We start from the raw sequence: 22,499 nt of genomic DNA on the forward strand, positions 1-22,499 counted from the left end.
AAGAGTGTCAGGAGTAATTTGTGACAGACAGGTATAAGCAAGAGTGAAAGGGAAGGTCTACAGGAAAATAGTGAGACTAGCTTAATTATATGGGTTGTAGGCGGTGGCACTGACCAGAAAGCAGGAGACAGAGCTGGAGGTAGCAGAGTTAAAGATGTTAAGATTTGCATTGGGTGTGATTAGGATGGATAGGATTAGAAATGAGGACATTAGAGGGTCAGCTCAAGTTGGACGGTTGGGAGACAAAGTCAGAGAGGTGAGATTGCGTTGGTTTGGACATGTGCAGAGGAGAGATGATGAGTATATTGGGAGAAGGATGTTAAGGATAGAGCTGCCAGGGAAGAGGAAAAGATGAAGGTCTAACAGGAGGTTTATGGATGTGGTGAGAGAAAACATGCAGGTGATAGGTGTAATACAGCAGATGCAGAAGACAGGACGATATGGAAGAATATGATCCGCTGTGGCAACCCCTAACAGGAGCAGCCAAAAGAAGAAGAAGTAGGTTGATTAGGAATGAAGGCACAAGGACAGAAATTGTTTGGGAATGTCTGGCACCAACACCAACATCAGATGTCTCCACTTCCTACAGCAATCTTAGTGACACAACACTGGAGCCGATACAAATATTTGTTACAGTTGCTCAAAAGTCATCTGTGCCTTTCTAAGGAGTTTCTAAGGAGTTGACAGGGAAATGACAGAAATGATGATAATTCTATAAATGTGTATAAATAAACAAGTCACATTCACACGTCTTTATTATAATAAATAAATGGTTCTCCCTGAGACAAGACAGGGCTTCATCCACATGGGTTTTTATTCCTTGGACAAAACTGAATCATAATCAATGAAGGTCAAAATATAAACCAGCAGCTCATTCAGTGGGCACAGCTTTCCAAACAAGGTGTCAGGACATAGCTTGGGGGGGTGTCATAAAGGTTATACTTGTGTGACTGGGGTGTCAAGAACAAATATGGAAGAACTTGGAGAGCTTCCATGAAAAGAGTTTGTCAAACACTGTCATAGGGCAATAAAAAAGGCCATAATACTCTGAAGCGATGTTTAATGCCATCTTCCATTTGTCACCCTCCCTAATGCAGATAAGGTTATAAGGACATTTGAATCAATAAAACTTTCAGAGACGTTACTGTTTTCCTTTGATTCTGATTTTTCAATACTGATCTGATTTTCCCATTTTTTGAAGCATATTCTCTGCCAAACTAATCACTTTTCAAAGGGATCCCCTATGTTATACAGTATTTACACTTCCTTGGATAACCCGTTCTAAAAAATGAAAACCAAACAAAATCCTAAATCAAGTTTAAACTGCTGAGCATCAAGCACTAACAGAATGTATTTCATAAATGTGGCAATCAGTTTCTCAGATGACTCACCTTGAAAATATATTTAAAAGTTAGCTCTTTTTTGTTTGTCTTCTCCACAGCTGTGATTGCATCCAGACATGGAAGGTTCCTTGATTACAGAAGGTAGGCATGGGTGTTAATTATGGTGGCTGCATGCTGTGTAGAATGCTGAGGAAAAAGCCTGAGATTGAAATTCTGTTCGACATGTGCATGTAACTTGAAAACATTGTCATTTCAAGATCAATTAGTCTGGCAGTATACAGACCCGTAATGCCTCCCTAGCTCAGTCTGACAGGAGTACTTGAAGTCTAATTTACACTTACCTCATAATTCAGTCAAATTCATAAATGACTTTTATTATTGATAGCTCAGTGTAGTTCACCTTCTAACTGTTATATAGATGAAATACTCCAGACTCTCATCTTGTTATAATTGCACTTAACAGTGAAATAGGTCTACTTTGTTTCAGCATGGTAAGGTACAGTATATGGGCATACAGTTTTCTGATTTGTTCTGTATCAAACACAGAACATAATATATACAGTAGCAACACATAGTAAGTAAGCGTTGTAATAAAATATAACAGATATAAAACCCTAAAATTGAAATGTCAAAGAGAAAAACCTTTTCTTATGTGTTGTGAAATTTTTGTCTTCATTTTTTATGATTTGTTTTTGAAAATTACTAAAAGTCATACTTCATATACTTTGACTAATCTTGGCCCCTTTTAATTGTAAGGGACAAAATCATCAGCTCTTAACACTAGTAAAAGATGATTGATCAGGTAATAAACGATCATCCAACAGCTCTGTCATTTTTTGCTTGTCTGCTTTACCATTGTGTCTTCAGTAATTTGTACACTTTGAAATGATTCTTCTGAAAGCTGAGTTAGCTTGAAGGACTTAATATTTTTGACACAATTTTGCAAACATATAATAATAATATAATTCATATGATTGTTCCTAAAAGGCTACAAAGAAAGCTGTTCCATAGCAGCTTTGGCATTGGAATTTGGTTCCTGTCTCTTTGAATTGTGTTTTATTTCTTAATTGTTGATTCCTGATTTTTAAGATGCTGTTTTGGTTGTTCAATTCGTATTTGTTTGCTTTTAGATGTGCCTTTTGGCCAACTTATTTTTTGCCCTTTCTTCTGTGCTTTTTTGTGCAATTCTTTTAAAATCATTTCACTAAAAAGCTAAATTTTCATTGGAACTTTGTTTTGTTTTGGGCTGAGATTTTTAATGGTATTCCTCTTTCCCCTTTGTGGACATTTTTGATTTTAATGAATGATATGCCTTTGCCCCATTTCTGGGCATTTCTTTTTAGTTTAGGGCAGAAGACAGAAAAGGAATTTTAAGTGTGGTAATAGAGGACAGTTGGAGACAGTAGATCAGTCAGATAAGTATCCAAATATGAAAGAAATGTTCACAGGGTACTTAACACTAGAATCCCTAAAGCCTACAAAAATTTTCATTGTACCTGACCACCCTAATTTTCCTGACATACACGAGGAAACTCGTAGGTCCAGCTGATTAAACACTTTTGTTTTGCTAATGTGTCAATTTGCGTCAAATGGCATTTACTCATCCATCCTCGATTCAGCCAGCCGAAGCCATCACCAGCCAGTTTTCATGCATGGATGTGTGTGTTTGCGTACACGAGTGAGAGTTAAGAAGGCAGAGACAGATTTATTGACATTCAAAGTGTTGTCTGTTTGCTCGACAAGATACCAAGAAGCAATGGTTCACCCTCATTCATGTGACTGTTTTTATCCCTTCAGCGCTAACTTTTACAAGTACCATACATTTACACAGACTGTTTTCTGTGCCACCTGTGTGGATCTGTGAGACAGCAGAATTTCAGCAGTAACACCTGCATGTCTACCAAACATAACATTTTGAAAATGAAACACACAAACACATACATGCAAATGTCTTTATTTGTACTCTATTACAATTGCAATATGCAAGCTTTCGAAGCAACTCAGGTCCCCCTTCTTCAGGCAATTGCTGTCTGAAGAAGAGACCTGAACTGCCTCCAAAGATTACATATTATGATCTGTTGGCTAACCCCAAGTCTACAGGCACACTGTGTTGATAAAATAAACTTCATATAAAGAGTATGTTTTCCTTATTTTTAAAGGCCACAGTTAATGTAAATATATTAATAATCACTGAATTAAGCCCACTGTGATGCATTGGTAGCACTGCTGCCTTGCAGTAAGCAGTCTGAGGGTCACGTCCCTGGGTGCGCCCTGTGTGGTTTGCTTCGGTTTTCTCCTACAGTCCAAAGACATGCATGTTAGTGAATTCACTCTCATGTATTATTTTACAGGACAAAAAGAAAAGACCAACCAACAACCATCACCTCTATTGGATAAACCATGGAGAGAGCTGATGTTCACTTTACAGTAAGTCTATGAGAGACTGTGTGCAACAACGTGGGATATGAAGACTAGGAAGGAAGGAAATCATTTGTAATTAGTAAAGCAAAGAACACTGAGCATGTGGCTGCTACATCTCTCAAGTGAAGCTGAGTGCTTACACTCCAAATGTTAATATTAATTTGCTTAGTTTTGCACACTGGTGTCTAGTAGCTGCCTTTTCCAAATGGCATCCTGTCTCTACATGCTAACCACTATCTAAGAAATGTCTGATTTGAGACTCTGATTCATCTTAATGCCATCTTCTGTCATTTGAAATCTTGCCACTTCCATCTCATTTTTTGGAAACTCCACACAAAAACATTTTAATTCCTGATCCACTTTTTGAATTGAGAACTTCCATATCTTCCTTTAAACAGCAGTTTTTCAATGCTGAAGTGCAGACAGTGCATCACCCGCACATGTTAGGCAGGAGACTATCATTATCTTCAAATGTGAGGCTCACCTGAAAGGTTCAGTAAGGGCTACAAACAGAAGGGTCTACAACTCAAGTGGGGAACTTCAGTGTTTCTCTGAAGATTCACAGGAGACTCAGCAGTTCACCACCACCTTTCATTTGATAGGTAAGATACAAAAAATGACAAGATGTCCTTAGGCTTTGTTACAATGGTGACAGCCCAGTTGTCATATGAGACATTTGTAGGAGAGCTAGAAAATTTACTTCCTCGATTAGACAGACTACAGGAAGGAAGTTAAAGATCTCAGTAAATTTTGCAAACACAACAATCTCCCCCTTTATGTTAGCTAACTGTGAGCTTTTTGAGACTTGCAGGAGGGTCAAGTGCCAGTTTATATAGAAAGAGTCGCTTTCAGTTTGTAGGGGTCCACAACACAAGTTAAAAAAACAACTGGGTAACAAGTGTGAGACATGCCCGGGCACCATCAGACTGACAGCACCTTTATGAAATGCACACGTTTATTAAGCACACAAATCACAGTCCCACACAGCTCACAGTACTTCCCAGCACTAACCACTGTGAAATAGGCGTCCCGGACACAGGCAGGCAGACACATTTAAATCCATCACCACACGTTTATTTACAAAGTATTTACAAGTCTTAAGTGCACCACACCAACAAACGCCCACCGTCTCCCAAAGTCCTGGCTCCTTCACTGGCCGTCTCTTTTTCCTTCACACAACACACTCAGGGCCTCTCCTTGCCGCCTCCTCTCTGACCTCGTCCACCTCCTCACCCGACTCCAGCCTTCATTGTAGGGAGGCAGCTCCTTAAATAGGCAGGCGGCTACGGACCACACCCGGCCACCTGCCACAACACCATCAATCCGGGCCTTTCTTTAAGTGTCCGTGGGCCGCCATTCCCCTCTCCACGGGAGCTTCGTCCTGCTCCCACTCCCAACTCCAGCTCCCTGATTGTATGGAGGCTGCCCCCTTTTATTCTCACCTGGATGTGCTCCAGGTGCTTGATGTTCTTCCGGCAGCACTTCCTGGTGTGGCGGAAGTGCTGCTCTTGCACCTGGAAGCACTCCAGGCATCGCTGGAAGGATCATCCTCCATTTTCCCAGGTGTGGCAGAAGTACACGTTTCCCGGGCTCCCTGAGGCTCAGGGCGCCCCCTGGCGGTGGGCACGGGACCCAACGGGCTTGAACCTTCTTGCTCTTCTTCCGTGGCCCTCTCCAGCTCCAGGGCGGTTGCCCCCTCGTGGCCTGGAGGATGAACATGCCACCTCAGGTCCTTCCAGGCGTCCCAGCGGGGTCTGTCCCCTTGCCGCTTGTGACACAAGAAAGGGGTACTAAGAATAAAATGGTTTGTCAATCCCTGTTCACTTAGTTTTTTAAACTATCACTAGGTTGAGATTTCATAATTGTTGAAGTACTGCTATCCACATTCAGTAAAATTCAAAGGGGTCAACATGTGAGCTGCCATCCTGCATGTGGAAAATGAATTCCACAACATTGTCTAAAACAGAAGATCCCCAGCTGTTGAAAGTCTGTTGGCATTGGAGAAACGCATGTTTATCTAGCAGGTGGCACACACTCCTTTGGCATATGTGTTTCAAGTACTTCAGCTTTACTCTCTCAAAATTATTAGATAATGACAACTGTTAGCAGAGCACCGTGCACTAGTGGGGTCCCTGACAACATTTTCATCCACATCAAAAGAGCCAGAGGCATTTTCCTTGGCACGGGCAGCAGGGATGTCTGTTGGTTGAGCCTAAGCTTTCAGTAACACTCAGCTGTCCTTGACTTCAAAATAAGGTGATGCATTCTACTGACCAACTATCCATATTACTAACCGAGAATGCTACACCGGATGATGGACGCAGGCACATCCGGCCATGGGCCGTAGCTGCAAAAAGACGTACTGCGCAGACGCAAAAAGAGTCCGCGAGAGTCGGCTGAGGAGCCGAGAAAGGCGGACAAAAGAGGGCGAGAGAGGCGGATGAGGGTCCGCGAGAGGCGGACAAGACCACAGAAAAAAGGAGTGAGCACATACAAAAAGGAGTCACAGAAATGAGTCGCAACAAGCACCAAAAAAAGGAAAAGGCACATAAAAAAGTAGTCAAACGCGGGCAAAGCATGAAACACATTGCACACGAAACTAAACACACCAAAAAAAAAGAACAGACGAGCGCACAACAGCAAGGCACGACCACACCCCACCCCCCACCCTACAGGCATGGGACGGGACGGGACGGGACGGGACACCAAGAGGGGGATTCAACAAGCCCATGGAAGACAAAAAAAAAGAACACAAAACCACCCCACAGACCCTACAAGCAAGGGACAGGACACACACAAAGAGGGGGATTCAAACAAGACACAGGAACACAAAAAGAAAGAAGACGCTCGCGCAACAACAATCCCCCCCACACATCCATAAGAAGTGACACCCAAAGCCACATATTCTAAAGTGAACGTCAACACCTTCACACTAGACAGCATAGGTGTCGGCATAGGTGTCAGCATAGGTGGATGTCCTTTCAATAAAGCACTATTAACCGTTCAACTGCAGAAAAGGATACATATTAACAGTGAGTGCGATCCTCCTTATTACTTATCCATATTTCGCATGCTGAGAAAGAAACAAGTCATGAATACACGGTCACGGGTACAAAACGATTCGGAAAGGATAACGGGAACAAACACACGAACACGAAAGAAACAAGAAAATAGACGGCGGCGCATAAAACGCGCTTCTGAAACACCGGGAGAAAAAATGTCTCGGATCAAAAAACACAAAGCACAAGTGACACCGTTACAGAGACGTGCCCAAATGGCCAGACACAATGAACGTAGACGCATTCAGCGCGCGTGTCAAAGTGCTGCATCGAAAGAAGCACGATTTCAAACCGAAAGAGCTCGCGTATCAGACATACAAAAAAGGGAGCGAAGAGACAGAATAAATGAACGGAGACGTGAACAACGCGCAAATAAACTGACAGAAAAAAAAAAAAGCAAGACGCGAAAAGCACAAAGCTCAAATGACCGACATACAAAAACGGACAAGGCTCGATACAAACAATGCATGGACTTTGCGCAAAGCGGAGGCGAATAAAAAAAAATAAAAAAATAGCGCGTCACAAATAATGGACATGCAACAAAAAGGCAGTCAAACGCAAAAAGAAAAACATGCCCGTCGCGGACATCAACGCCACACACCTGTTAAACGCTTACGCCAAATGGCTGAAAACGCCTTCAATAAGGAATCCACTATTGAGGAAAATTCATTGGGATTAATGAATGTCATTTGCAATCATTGTCATTCACTTAACTTCACAGAAGAAACAACTGGCAATACAAGTAATGAATTTACACGTTGTTGTCAAAAAGGTCAGATTACACTGCCTCCTTTACATTCATAGCCTGAATATCTAAAGAAGCTTCTAACTAATGATGTGCCTGAAAGTAAAAACTTTATGAACTGTATTAGATCCTACAATAGTTCATTTGCTTTTGCATCTACCGGAGTACATATCACTCCACCAAAAGGCAATGGCCCATACTGCTTTCGCATATGTGGACAAATATTGCATCGCATTGGAACAGTGCACCCTGAAACGAATCAACAACGCAAATATGCACAAATCTACATCCTAGATCCACATGAGGCAATCTATCAACGCATGAACCTTCCTGAAAACAAACAATGCACAGAGCTTATAATGAGAAACGTCACTCATGTCATAAACAATCACCCATTAGCTAAGTCTATAAAAATGCTACATGAAGTTAAAAAGGAGGCAAATACAAAAGCAAATGCAGAAGGTATAGCGGCAACTACAATTGCTTTGCTCTTGATAAAGGACAAAGAACAAGATCCAAGGCGATACAATCTGCCCGTCGTTAATGAAGTGGCAATTGTCTTTCAAAGTAAAGATGGTGAGCCTCCATTTCACAGAGATATTGTTCTACATTTACGTCCTAATAAAAACAACACACCTACATTCCGAGAGACACAGATCTTTCTAAGCTCTGACAAAGTTGACTCTGATGACGACAATGAACATATAAATTTCCCCTTACAATATTTGAACACTATTAACCCAGCCGGATTACCACAACACAACCTTGCCCTTAAAAACGGAACAATAATCATGCTATTAAGAAACCTTAACACAAAACAGGGTTTATGCAATGGCACACGGTTAGTCGTCAACACCATGACACGCAATGTTATTCAAGCAACAGTTCTTACAGGATCACATGCTAACAATACTGTTCTCATTCCTAGAATTGACCTTACAAGTTCTAAGCTAGAATTACCTTTTACATTGAAACGGCGACAGTTCCCCATTAAATCTGCATTTGCAATGACCATCAACAAATCACAAGGACAAACCATGGACAAGGTTGGCATCTACCTCTCTGAACCCGTTTTTGGACATGGACAACTTTATGTTGCCTTCTCACGTGATCGACGTTCATCTGACGGTAGAGTTAAAATTATAAATGATCCATGCCAAGGAAGACTCATTCAAGGACAAGACACCATCTTTACTACTAATGTTGTATACAAAGAAATATTCCAATAAAACATCAATATATGCCAGACACTCTATTTGTTATTTCTATGCGCATCATCCAAAGCTGCACACTATTCTATATCTAATTCATACATCTCACTCTTTGTCATGTCCCAACGCCAGGGGTTGGCGAGCGAAGCGAGCAGGGGGCAGAGCCCCCTAGTTAAATATTATAAGCTAAAGCAGAAAAATCTTTTATTAGCAAGGCTATAGCCGCTGGCCATCTATTAAGTCTTACCAAACATGAAACAGACTGTCAACTCATGTAATATGTGAGATATCTGAGTCTCTCCATTGGTCTCTTTCTCTTTCTGCCAGTCAATCTTTAATGCTTAAATTGTTGTAGTTGCTTAAAAAGATTCTTCTGCTTATTGCCTCAGTTAGCAAGTAACGTGAGTGTTATATTGCACAATACTGCAGTAATGTATGTAGAAGTGAACACCCAGAGCTCACTGACACATTCATCACAGTGTTTTTTTGTTTTTTTTACCTTTGGCCACAAGGCTGTGATGAAAACTTTTTATTAATGTGACAGATGAGACTTGCAGGACGAGCTACTTTGTGCCCCAGATGTCATAACCAAGCAGTCAGAATTGTTCATGGGAAGAAAACATAGATTTACAGAAAAATGAGGCATAAAACAGTGCAAAAAAAAAGAACTATTAAAACGAATGAAGCCAGTAATGACAGTGGTGTGATCTGAATAGTTTTACATTTTCTACTGTGAAATGTGGGATTGTCCCCCTAATTTTGTTTTGTTAGAGTTAAATTTTATCATTTTGTGTCAGTCTTTTGCATGGCCGTGACTATATTCTTTATTGTTGCTGGTTACATGAATGGGTTTTGTCAAAAAAGCCATTGCTTTAGTGGTAGTCAGAGGTAATCAGCAACAACAACATTTCATTTTTGCATCTTTTTGTTAGTTTCTTTTGTTTTGACAATCAATCCCCCAATAAAGACCACTCAATTTTGCAATTCCATTTTCCCATAAAAATACAAACAAGACATGACTGTGTCATTTCCTATGACTTTACCAGAATGGAAGGAGCAGGAAGGAAGAGCAGCTTACGGTATAAATTATCTGTGCTTTTATTTGTACAGAAAGAAGGGAACAAAACAGAAATTTTACATTTACTTATTTGGCTGACACCTTTATCCAGGGTGACTTACAACATTTGAGATACAATTGGTCACATTTCTTTCTTTTTCAAATTGGCACACAGGTAGGCAGTTGAAGTGAATTGCTCAGGGTCACAAGGAGTCAGCAGTTTGATTTGAACCCACAAACTCAGGGTTTATAGTCCAAAGCTTTAACCACCATGCCTGCATATTTTCAAGAAGAAAATAAATGAAAAGTCATGGGCTTCTTCTTGCATTTGCTTTGCTAACTTCTCCTTCATCTCGGACACACACATTGTCCACTGTGACTTTTCCGGTTTCTGGCCTATATTGTTTTCTAACTACTTGTCACAGGCTTGCTCACAGTATAATATTTAATGACAATAATTGTAAACATGCCTGGACTACTTTGGGGACACTGCAGCACCCCAGATCCCAGGCACAACCTCACAGATACAAGTCCCAGTACAATAGAAAGATTTATTTTGAGAACAAAAATCTTCTTTAATAAACATAATCACATACAATTTTTCTATTTTCCTCTTTCCTTCCACTCCTCAATGTGAGCATTGTCCTTCTTCCACCCAACTCCAACATGCTTGGTCAAGCAGCTTCTTTTATGTTGGACCTGGTAGTACCTCTGGTGCTAGGTCATAGCCTGATGGTACTTCCAGGTAAATCGGAAGTCCCATAAAGTAGGGAATATGAATCCCTGCAACACTTCTGGAACCCAACAAGGCTGCTCTACATGACTACAGTTTCCAGGGTGTCTGTACAGATAGCATTACCCAGGGAAGCTGCCACCTACCATGTCAGGGAAGCATATAATCCTGCCAGGTTGTCACTCCTAGACCTTCCACAACACTGGCCTCCCAGCCAGGTATTGTTTCTTGGTCCCATCCTGCTGAGATGCCAGTATGAACTTCGCCCTGTTTTTTGTGCCATTGAATGGCTGTCTTCCTGTCCTGGTAAGGAACCATGCCCCATCCCAGACAATATGCCTGCTCAATCATGCTGATCATCACAGTGCTTAAAAAGTCGCAGTATCTCTAAACTGTTCATACTTATTGAGCATTGGTGACTGGCATGCACAGCAATTTGGCTATGGCATTGAGATTTTGATGCAGTTCTCAATCTGTCTGCAACTGGGGAATTCATTGCTAAAATCATGAGGTGTGAACCCAGCTGATAAGTAAAAAGGTGGCCGTTTCTTCCCTATGAATGTATTTGTAAAAAGAAAATTATCTTCAAACATCTTGATGCACATTTTATACCCACACTTTGCCCATGGCAACGGATACCAAGTATTTCATCAAAACAGAAACACTGTGTACTTTACACTTCACAAAAGACTTATTCCTTCTACTGTTCCTTATCTTTTCATGTGCAGAGCAAGGACTGAACTTTTGAAGGAAATCAAGAGATATGAAACCCTGACTTATGAAGTGGCAGAGCCCAAAATCCTGCTGATTGGGCAAACTAAAGCAGGAAAAAGCAGCTTCTTCAACTCTGTTAATTCTGTCTTCAGAGGATATCCAATATTCCAGGCCACATCTTCACAAAAGCAAAAAAATATCAGCAAATATGTAAGTGAGAAGTGTGGGTGGGGTACAACAGTGTAAACTCCATCCATCCATCCATTGTCTCCTGCTTATCCGATGTCGGGTCGCGGGGGCAGCAGCTTGAGCAGAGATGCCCAGACTTCCCTTCTCCCCGGCCACTTCTTCTAGCTCTTCCGAGAGAATCCCGAGGCGTTCCCAGGCCAGTCGAGAGACATAGTCCCTCCTGCGTGTCCTGGGTCTTCCCCGGGGCCTCCTCCCAGTTAGACGTGCCTGGAACACCTCACCAGGGAGGCGTCCAGGAGGCATCCTGATCAGATGCCTGAGCCACCTCATCTGACTCCTCTCGATGCGGAGGAGCAGCTGCTCTACTCTGAGCCCCTCCCGGATGACTGAGCTTCTCACCCTATCTTTAAGGGAGAGCCTGCGGAGAAAACTCATTTCAGCCGCTTGTATTCGCGATCTCATTCTTTCGGTCACTACCCATAGCTCATGACCATAGGTGAGGGTAGGAACATAGATCGACTGGTAAATTGAGAGCTTTGCCTTACGGCTCAGTTCCTTTTTCTCCACGACAGACCGATGCAGAGCCCGCATTACTGCGGATGCCGCACCAATCCGCCTGTCGATCTCACGCTCCATTCTTCCCTCACTCATGAACAAGACCCCGAGATACTTGAACTCCTCCACTTGGGGCAGGATCTCGCTACCAACCCTGAGAGGGCACTCCACCCTTTTCTGGCTGCGGACCATGGTCTCGGATTTGGAGGTGCTGATTTCCATCCCAGCCACTTCACACTCAGCTGTGTACCGATCCAGAGAGAGCTGAAGATCACGGCCTGATGAAGCAAACAGGACAACATCATCTGCAAAAAGCAGTGACCCAATCCTGAGTCCACCAAGCCGGACCCCCTCAAGGCCCTGGCTGCGCCTAGAAATTCTGTCCATAAAAGTTATGAACAGAATCGGTGACAAAGGGCAGCCCTGGCGGAGTCCAACTCTCACTGGAAACGGGTTCGACTTACTGCCGGCAATGCGGACCAAGCTCTGACACCAATCGTACAGGGACCGAACAGCTCTTAACAGGGGGTCCGGTACCCCATACTCTCGGAGTACCCCCCACAGGATTCCCCGAGGGACATGGTCAAATGCCTTTTCCAAGTCCACAAAACACATGTAGACTGGTTGGGCGAACTCCCATGCACCCTCCAGGACCCTGCTAACGGTGTAGAGCTGGTCCACTGTTCCACGACCAGGACGAAAACCACACTGTTCCTCCTGAATCCGAGGCTCGACTATCCGACGGACCCTCCTCTCCAGAACCCCCGAATAGACTTTTCCAGGGAAGCTGAGGAGTGTGATCCCTCTGTACTTGGAACACGCCCTCCTGTCCCCCTTCTTAAAGAGGGGGACCACCACCCCGGTCTGCCAATCCAGAGGCACTGTCCCTGATGTCCATGCGATGTTGCAGAGACGTGTCAACCAATACAGCCCTACAACATCCAGAGTCTTGAGGAACTCTGGGCGTATCTCATCCACCCCCGGGGCCCTACCACCAAGGAGTTTTTTGACCACCTCGGTGACCTCAGTCCCACAGATGGGGGAGCCCACCTCCGAGTCCCCAGGCTCTGCTTCCTCATTGGAAGACATGTTAGTGGGATTGAGGAGGTCTTCGAAGTACTCCCTCCACCGACCCACAACGTCCCGAGTCGAGGTCAGCAGCGCACCATCTCCACCATATACAGTGTTGACACTGCACTGCTTCCCCCTCCTGAGACGCCGGACGGTGGACCAGAATCTCCTCGAAGCCGTCCGAAAGTCGTTTTCCATGGCCTCCCCAAACTCCTTCCACGCCCGAGTTTTTGCCTCAGCAACCACTGAAGCTGCATTCTGCTTGGCCTGCCGGTACCTATTAGCTGCCTCCAGAGTCCCACAGGACAAAAGGGACCGGTAGGACTCCTTCTTCAGCTTGAAACAGTGTAAACTCTAATGAGAAAAAAAAAAAATCTCAAACTTAATTTTATATACTTCTTTGCTATCAAAAGGTACACTACATGGCCAAAAGTCTGTGGACACCTGGGGCTTCATGCATAACGCCGTGCGTAGCATTCACATTATAACATGGCGTAAGGACAAAAGCGGAAATGTTCGTATGTATAAAAAGATCCAGATGCATAAATCTGTGCGTTCGCCAATTTTCATGTTCTTCCGCTCCATAAATCCCGGTCAGCATGAAAAGTAACGCATGTGCACGTGCCTGCTACCCCACCCAAACTCCTCTCAGAATTATGCCTCTTTGAATATGCAAATCAATATAAGTAGCCCTTAACCTCAGCGTTCTGTAAAAAGGCAATGGCAAAAGCAAGAGGGAAAATGGAAGAATTTCAGTGAATACCAAGTGGAGGCAAAGAAAAACGTACTAGTTGATCGAGCGACATAGAGTGTCGGAGAAACTTGAAAGATCAAGTTCAGAAAGTTGCACAGTGCCTGAAATAAAAATGAAATTGTCAGTTATCAAAGTTGGCGTGAAAAGTCGAGTCGTAGCCAACAGTCTGAGTGTCATATGAAAGCTAATTAGGGTACAGAGAAAAAAAATAGGCACACAGTGGGGAAAAAAGCATGAAACATCAACTTTAATCTCGAAAATTTCCACTTTAATCACGTAGTTTATTTTGTTATTAAAGTAGAACATCAAAATCTTCATTTTAAAATTGTTTAATTTACTAGTTTCTCAAATCCCATCGTAACTAAAGTAGCAAGTTAAATGCTTTGTTCTGTATTTGATCTTCTATGTGCTCTGTGTGTGTGAATCACTATGTGCTTCTTAAACGGGCTTTCTCTTCCTCCTACAGTACAGAGAATCCATTACAGTCATAATATTACAGCTCTCTGAATAATTAAAATACTGAGATGTATACGTGATATCATTTTCATGATGACAGGAGTTAAAGCATGTTATTAAACATGGGAACACGGTGGCGCAGTGATTGTTCCTGCCTCCTGCAAGAGGCTTGCTGCGCCATGCGCGACCTTTGATGAAATAATTTATTGCAGCAGTACTGTCTCTTTCAAACATACTAACCCCTAATTCCTGTCCTTATTTTTCTTTCTCCAAATAACCAATCGCCACACAATCAGCTCTGTAATAGACGTGAAGCCATCTGTAAGCTCAGAACTCCGATTCTTCAAAACTTTTAAGGAACATTGAAAAATGTTCGTAGTTCGTGTTTAATTATTCTATCCATCTATCCTTCCAGTTTTGTGCCAGCACCAGCAAGAATACAGCGCAAGGCAGGAACAATCCGTGAATGGGGCGCCAGCTAGTCGCTAGTGCTGCAACACTGTGTCCTCACATATTTAATTAATAAAAATATAGATTATTTAAATGAAGTTTAAAGTTTTATCTGTATAATATAATAAACATATTTTGCTGCATTTCATCTTAAAATGATATTGTCATCATTTGTAAATATGCGCTTTATAAAGTGGCGCAGGTTGTGTAATTTTATAACTGTAGTGCAAGTTTACAGTGAGGTGATTGTACTTATAAGTCCAAACAGTTCTGCAAGGAGCACTTGATGGACTGATTGAGTGCGTTTAGAGTTCTTGGGATGAAACTGTTTCTGAACTGCGAGGTCCGTACAGGAAAGGCTGTATTTGCTGTATGAGAGCAGTTCAAATAGACTGCATAGCTGAGGCAGCGTGTGCTTGATGCTGTATCCCGATAATTTTCTTTCCGATCAGCTGCTGTAGATCTGTGATTCAGAAACAGTGATATAAATACTCCGAGTGGTGCAGTGAGAGTAATATGGAAAAAGATGATCCGCAGTGGCAACCCTAACAGGAGCAGCTGAAAGAAGAAGAAGAAGGTGCAGTGAGAGTAACAGCGCTAAAGCAGTTATGGTATTTGGAATAGTTTAACCATTTTGTGCACCTTTGTATTGTTACAGGTTAATTACAATCAGATGCCTTAAACTAATAAACAATATGCGGTTAATTTCAGTGTATTTATAAAGTCGTGTCAGGGATGTGGATCTAAAAAAAGAAAGGGTAACCACACAGGAACAATAGCTCTGCCAAACTGAGCGGAGAACTTGTTTACGCCAGGGTATGAGCTACCGTGGAAATGTGCGTGGCTTTATGCCAAGTTTAGGTTTTATACATCGCAATTTGAGCGTGGAAATGGGAATATGAAACATTTTTCTGCGTACGCACCGTCTATACATGAGGCTCCTTAACTTCACTGCTATATAAGCTTTTTGGACATCCCATCTAAAATAAGGGGCATTAATATGGATTTGCCCCCCTCCACCCATACCTTTATAGTATGATGGAAACGAAGGCATCAGCGAGCCCCCAAACCCCAACATCAACACACAAGCACAGTCCTGGTTTCTAATAATGGTTGTTTATTAAACACAATACCTCCAAATAGCAAAAAGCACAGGGTTTCTCTCTTCACAATCACGTCTCCTCAATTCCTCTCACCACTGCACTACGCTCCTCCAGTTGAGTGTTGCCTTCCTTCCTTCCTTCCAGCTTGACTTGCCTAGATAAAGGAGTGCAGTTCTTTTTATTGAGGACCCCAGAGTACTTCCGGTGCCAGTGCCACTGCCCAATGGAAGCGCTTCTGGGTCATATGGAAGTCACATAAATTGGGGAGTGCATTTGCCTGCAGTGCTCCCTTGTGGCACCCACCAAACCCAGTAGGGCTGTGCTGGCAGACTACAACTCCTGACATTCCCTGCTGGTTCCTGAATGGGCACTGATATGGAGGGCTGCTGCTATCTATCACCTAGAGGGAATAAATATCCCTCTGTGACAGTTCTTCCCTGTCCTCTACCTTTATCCTGGCCAGGGAAGGTACTGGAATCATGTCCGACTGGGATGTCCACCTATCCCTTAGGGCAACTTTGTCCGGGTGTGACCTCTTTCCCTCTCTTGGCTGGGATGCCTTTCTCTATTCTTGGTGCCTCCCATCTGAGTAAGGGATCTTCCTGACGTCCTGCTGGGATGTCTGTCCATCCTGTATGCCTTCTACATGACTCCCCCCCTCAGCGAAGACCTATCGTTTGCAGCGTCCAGTCCTTCAAGGGGGTACATGCAGTGCAGAGGTCATGAATAGAGGAGATGCTGGCACCTTCTTCAGGGGTCTGAAATCCTGCCCAGCACAACTCATTCTATTAACCAGTAAATGAGAAGCTCCTAATGAAAAGTTGTCTTTCCTGCATTTACAGTGTAGAAATTATACAGTCTTGGATGCAAAAGGGGGGAAGAGGATGCCATTCACCTTTTGTGACATCATGGGCCTGGATTCATCCAGTGAGGGTTTAGGAATTCACACTAAAGACATCCTCAGAGTGATTAATGGACACATTCAAGATAATTATAAGGTAATTTTCAAGACTTCATTTTTTTTTAAATGTTATTCCATATACAGTAGTTACTGAATAAATGATGCAGAAAATACACAAACAATGTAATCGATGCATTTCAGTTTTTTTTTCAAAGTGAAATGAAAAACAATTTCCGATGATAGCAAATAATCCAAGGCAAGCATTAGCTAAACATAGTCAGTACGTCAAAATCTAAATCAAAAGGAGAGCAAGAGAAGCTTTTCCAGGACTACATATCCAGAACTTGTGAGGACTGACAACTTTGGCAAGTCAAACACTGGCCAGAGTCCTCAGTACCAATGGATGCCTGTAGACCTCCAGATAACAAATGAAACGTGATGAGCTCCCTCTGACTTGAGATTTAGATGTAGTGGACGACCCCACAGCCAAAGCAAGGCAGATGGGGTGGGGCTCCAGACCCAAAGTGCCCCCTCAACAGACCTTCACAAAGCCAGCCACAAAAATATTTTTTCACTTTTAAAAAAAGAAAAAAAACTGCGTATTTTTAGGCTGAGCAAAACAGTGACACACTGGGACCTCAGTTATACAGCTATCATACACACAAAAAGAGGCTTGAAACATGCATCCAGGACTTTCTTTGCAAATATTGGGATTTACAAAAGAAAACTTGACAAGAAAGCTTGTGTATATTTACAGGAACTCTGACCAATGTGTATACAACATTTCAGAGAAACTGGGAAATGTGGACACAATGCAGGGAAATGTAATCAAACAAGCTAAATGATGACTCAGAAGAATAATAATTAATATCACTAAGTTGTTATTATAATGTGCAATGACATGACAGACATATTCAACTTTAAAAGTGATAATTGTGATGTACAGTCTCTATTTTACTATGCTGATTATTTGCACTAGAGAACTTGTTGTGTTTTCATCAGTTAAGGCTACCTGTAGTTAATTCTCAGGTCAGGAATATCTCAGCCAAGCTTCACTCCATCATACCCACTGTGCTAGAAGACTGTGCTGTAAGGACACAATTCACATGCACTGCATTGTGGGAGGAGGCTGAATGATGAGTAGAGAGACAACACTTATGTATATAGTTAAAACACGTTCAATAATAAATTTCTTCTCAAAGGTTCCACAGCATCCAGGGTGGTGAGTCTGCTTGAAAATCCCTTGGACATGATCAAGTATGTAACTTTAAAGGCATACCTTTTAGAAACATATGGCCTCATGTAGTCAGAGTTGGCTCAGTGACTACTAATTATTGCCTGGCCTCAGAGACGTGAAACAATCTGCGTTAATGGACCACAGGCTAGGCAGCCATAAGCCCTGTTTTATATTTAGAGAACTGTTTGTTCAAAAGAAGCCAGAACAACTGCACACTGCCCTGGCCAATGTATCCATTGTTGACTACTGACAGTTAGCTAAGATAGCCAAAAGCCTGCACTCTTCCTTCTCCTGCCATGATCCTGACAACTGACCTGTGTTTTTGCCCGATTCAGTTATAACACAAAGAAATGCTGCCCTTCTTGTAATTTTCAGTCATCACTATTTCACCAGACCCCTGAAGACAACCTGCTGTACATACAGATAGCCAGTCCGGACACCATTTTCTATGTGATACTAGTGCACAAGTGAGCATTCTACCTGTATCACCTATTGATGTGGCTTTAAGGAGAGAAGGGCCCATTCTGGAGGCTGCTAATGGCACTAGGGTCCCCACCTACAGAACACAGCATGCCACCTTATCTTTCAATGGAAGACGCTTCACTTTGACGTTTGACTTGGCCAAGGTGGCCAGTCTGCTGCTGGGTGTGGACTTCCTTTGTCCAAATGGGTTACTGGTTGATGTTAACAACTGTTGCCTCATAGATGCAAAGGACTTTGCCACCTTTCCCTGCACATTCAGCATTGTCACTACCTCCGCCCTGTACAACATGATGGGAACAGCAGGAACGGCACCTGGCATACATATCAGAGTTCATAACAGACATCCCGCATGTCAAAGGTAAGAAAAATGTGGTGGCTGACTGTCTAACTTGGCGCGCAATAGCAAAAAATAAATATTGGAATTGACTACTCCCAGCTGGCAGTTTACCAAGCTCAGGACCCAGAGGTCCAGGCTCTTCACACAGCAGAAACTATCCTACAGTTGGACAGCAGTGCTGCTATGCACCTGTGTGACACCAGCACAGGTTTCCCATGCCCAATTGTCCCCAGCAGTGCATTTTTGACACTGTACACAGCCTTTCACATCCAGGACAGAGGGCATCCCAACATTTGTTGGTGAGTAAATTCCTTTAGTTCGGAGCTGGGCAGCAGCTTGTATTCCATGCCAGAAGGCTAAAATATATCGCCATGTTAAAGTCCCAAAAACTCCTTTCCTGGTGCCTGCTCACCATTTTGACCAAGTTTATGTGGACCTGGTAGGCCCCCTTTCCCCTTCACATAGTTTTACACACCTGCTTACTGTTGTTGGCAGGACTACCAGGTGGCCTGAAGCTGTTCCTTGTAGCAAGGGGTTTTATCAGCACTTGGGTTGCACGGTTTGGCATGCCCTCCCACATTGATTCCGACTGAGCGGCACTGTTTACATCACAAATTTTAGCTGCAACAGCAAAGGACCATGGGACAATCCTGCACCATACCACTGCCTACCAACCCCAAGCCTTTGTGAGCGATTTCATTGGTCGCTAAAGTCAGCCCTCAAGGCCTCCCCGACCAGTGAGAGTTGGGTCAACCGTCAACTGTGGGTGCTGTTGGGCTACGTACTGCTCCGAAACAGGATCTGCAAGTCTTGTCTGCTGAAATGGTATTTGGTCAGCTTCTCTGTGTGCACTGAGATTTTATCCAGCAGAGTTCTGTCCCCTGGACAGCATCCTGACACCGCTCCCAGACATAGCAGTCAGCTTCCAGCTGATGCCTCCTACCCAGCACAGCTCACCTCACTTCTGCTTCCCATCCCATCTGCAATCAGCAAAGTTAGTGTTTGTCCGGCACAAGGCACATTGCAGCCCACTGAAACCACCTTATGATGGCCCTTTCGGAGTCTTGGAACACGGAGACAAAACATTTGTGCTTGACATCACTGGCAAACAGCAGACAGTCTTGATGGATTGCCTCAAGCCTGCACACACGGATTCCACTCAGGTTTTCAACTCTTTTCTGGCCACTGTTGGTGACCTGGCCTCTGCTTCCCCAACACACCTGTACTTACTGAGCATGCAGATGTTAGATCTCTGGGTCTGGTCACAACCCTGCCTACCCCTACTCGAACTGGGTGCATAGTGGGTGCCCCAACCAGGTTAATATTGCCCATGCATGTGAATTCTCGGGGCCTGTGTAATGGAGGTGCTGTGCCTCTGTAAGGACACAATTGACATGCACTGCAGTGTGGAAGAAGGCGGGGTGATGAGTGGAGAGGCAGCAGTTATGTATATTGTTTAACCATTTTTGATAATAAAGCTCAGTAGTTTTTGCCTGCATTGAGAAAACATTGTCTGGCGTGTTTTCTTCCCTCACAGGGCGCTACACTATATCCAGTTTTTGCATGGTGTGGTTGTATATACATTAAACATAACATCCATCCATCCATTTCCCAGCCCGCTGAATCCGAACACAGGGTCACGAGGATATGCTGGCGCCAATCCCAGCCAACACAGGGCACAAGGCAGGAACCAATCCCGGGCAGGGTGCCAACCCACCACAGGACACACACAAACACACCCACACACACTAGGGCCAATTTAGAATTGCCAATCCACCTAACCTGCATGTCTTTGGACTGTGGGAGGAAACCCACGCAGACACGGGGAAAACATGCAAACTCCACGCAGGGAGGACCCGGGAAGCAAACCCAGGTCCCCAGGTCTCCCAACTGTGAGGCAGCAGCGCTACCCACTGCGCCACCGTGCCGCCTAAACATAACATATTTTTGCTAATATAAAAAGCCAATTTACAGCCATGTCCAGTTCTCCTAATGTAATCATAGAAGGGCAACTAGCAAGTATGATGCTGCTTTTGTTAACTGTAAACTGTTACATTATATTAACGCAAAAGTCATCTGTGATGCCAAGATAACAAACCTCATGCGTCCATGGCCTGGGCCAATATGTGATTAATTTATTTTGAGGCAAACTAGCTTTGGCAGACCTCAGTTTTTCACGTGTTCTTTACTATTCTTTATTGTGTCATTACATGTGGTGTTCCGAACACAGTGGAGAAGTGTTATAATGCCATGCATGATCTCGTGTACTCAATTGCAGAGCACAGGCAGATTCTCTTAGATGCAGGTGGTGGAGTCTCAACAAGTCAGGAGGTAGGCTGCTCTACCAGCCAATAAACATTTGCAGCATTGTGATTGCACTTGTATGAGGTTGATTAGCATTGAGGTGTGTTCAAAAATGCACATTTACAAGGTGATTGGGGTTTATATAGTTTATGTTGCATAGAAATGTATGCATGAATCCATGCAAAGTTTTATAAATGAGGCCCCAGGTGTGTCACTTTGCATGACGCAACAGATGAGCAAATGCAATAATACTTGAAATCTGTATAGGTTAACTAATAGGCAACAAAGAAATCCATCATGATAAGAAAAGAAAATAACTAAGCACTGCCCCAATCAAGCAGGTGGCAATTACAACAAGCCAAACTACCAAAGTTAACATCTATGCTTAAACCATAAGTGGAAGGCACAATTGGTGAAATGTTACCAGTACCATAAACTGAGTAGATTTCTGTATGGTATGTCACCCAGATCAAGTTAGTATAATAGCAAAGGATTCTTCTGTGCTTTGTACAACTTTGTGTTTGATTTTTAAAACCAAAAAAGGAGACCTTCACACTGCAGCAAAATTAATGTTTCTTTCACTCATATGCTGAATCACTGAATCCACTGAATCGCTCAATCACTGATCTGATTTTTAATTAGGAAAGACTGACATGGAATCAAATATTTTTCAAAAGTATTTACAACACTCCCATAAACAAATGTTGTGCATCCAAACAGTCCTCATTGCTGTCACTCTTCCTGTCCTTTGAGTCACTTGTGTCATTATACAAAACACCAACAGTGATAAATGCGCTCAAACCAATGGCTCTGATTTTTCGTCTGTTTGTGACAGTGTGGGTCAGCTTCATGTCTTGGGAGCTTCTTGAACCCGACACCATTGATAGTCATGACCGGGATGAGCTAGGCAGATGAGAACACTCACAAAGCAAGAGGTAGTTGTAACAGATGCTCAGTGCTTTTATTAAAAGCAATCAAAACAAAACAGCGTTCAAATTAAAGTGCAGTGCTCTCTTCAAGAAATAAATCCTAAAAAACAGTGTCAACCCTTGAATTTAAAATCCATACCAAAACAAATAGACATCAGGTCCTTCCTGCTCCAACAGAGGCGTCCAGTGCAACACCCTCTTCACCTCCCCAGCTCACTCATTGCTCACTCAGCTGGCAGAGACACTGGCAGCCACGGTCCTCACCTCTTGACCCCCATCTTAGCTGCCTCGAGTGGCAAAGCCTGATTGCTTGGGGTCAGTTGTCCTACCTTCTTCCTTCTCGCTCGCTCAGTGTACCTTGGATCCCTGGAAAGGACATCACCTCAATTGCACCTACTCCTCAACACCAAATCAGTGGGGATGATCCACCCCACACCGATTGTTCAC

At 43.3% G+C, this 22,499-nt stretch overlaps 1 protein-coding gene across 1 annotated transcript; it reads left to right on the forward strand.

Annotated features, from left to right (window-relative positions):
- Positions 1-1,432: 1,432 nt before the first annotated feature.
- Positions 1,433-18,470, forward strand: LOC114658632 (interferon-induced protein 44-like). Its single transcript, XM_051932940.1, has 5 exons — positions 1,433-1,484; positions 3,695-3,770; positions 11,298-11,493; positions 16,704-16,859; positions 18,393-18,470. Exons 1-5 carry the CDS (start codon positions 1,460-1,462, stop codon positions 18,468-18,470), a joined length of 531 nt encoding a protein of 176 aa, XP_051788900.1. The 5' UTR covers positions 1,433-1,459.
- Positions 18,471-22,499: the final 4,029 nt, after the last annotated feature.

The sequence above is a fragment of the Erpetoichthys calabaricus genome, chromosome 10 (assembly GCF_900747795.2).
Source record: "Erpetoichthys calabaricus chromosome 10, fErpCal1.3, whole genome shotgun sequence".
In the NCBI taxonomy this organism is placed as follows: Eukaryota; Metazoa; Chordata; class Cladistia; order Polypteriformes; family Polypteridae; genus Erpetoichthys; species Erpetoichthys calabaricus.

Excerpts from the sequence above, each read along its gene's own strand:
- LOC114658632 (XM_051932940.1), top strand. The coding sequence starts at position 1,460 with ATGGAAGGTTCCTTGATTACAGAAG. Across the intron at positions 1,485-3,694 it reads AGGTTCCTTGATTACAGAAG|GACAAAAAGAAAAGACCAAC; the intron begins GTAGGCATGGGT and ends ATTATTTTACAG. Across the intron at positions 11,494-16,703 it reads AAAAAAATATCAGCAAATAT|TGTAGAAATTATACAGTCTT; the intron begins GTAAGTGAGAAG and ends CTGCATTTACAG.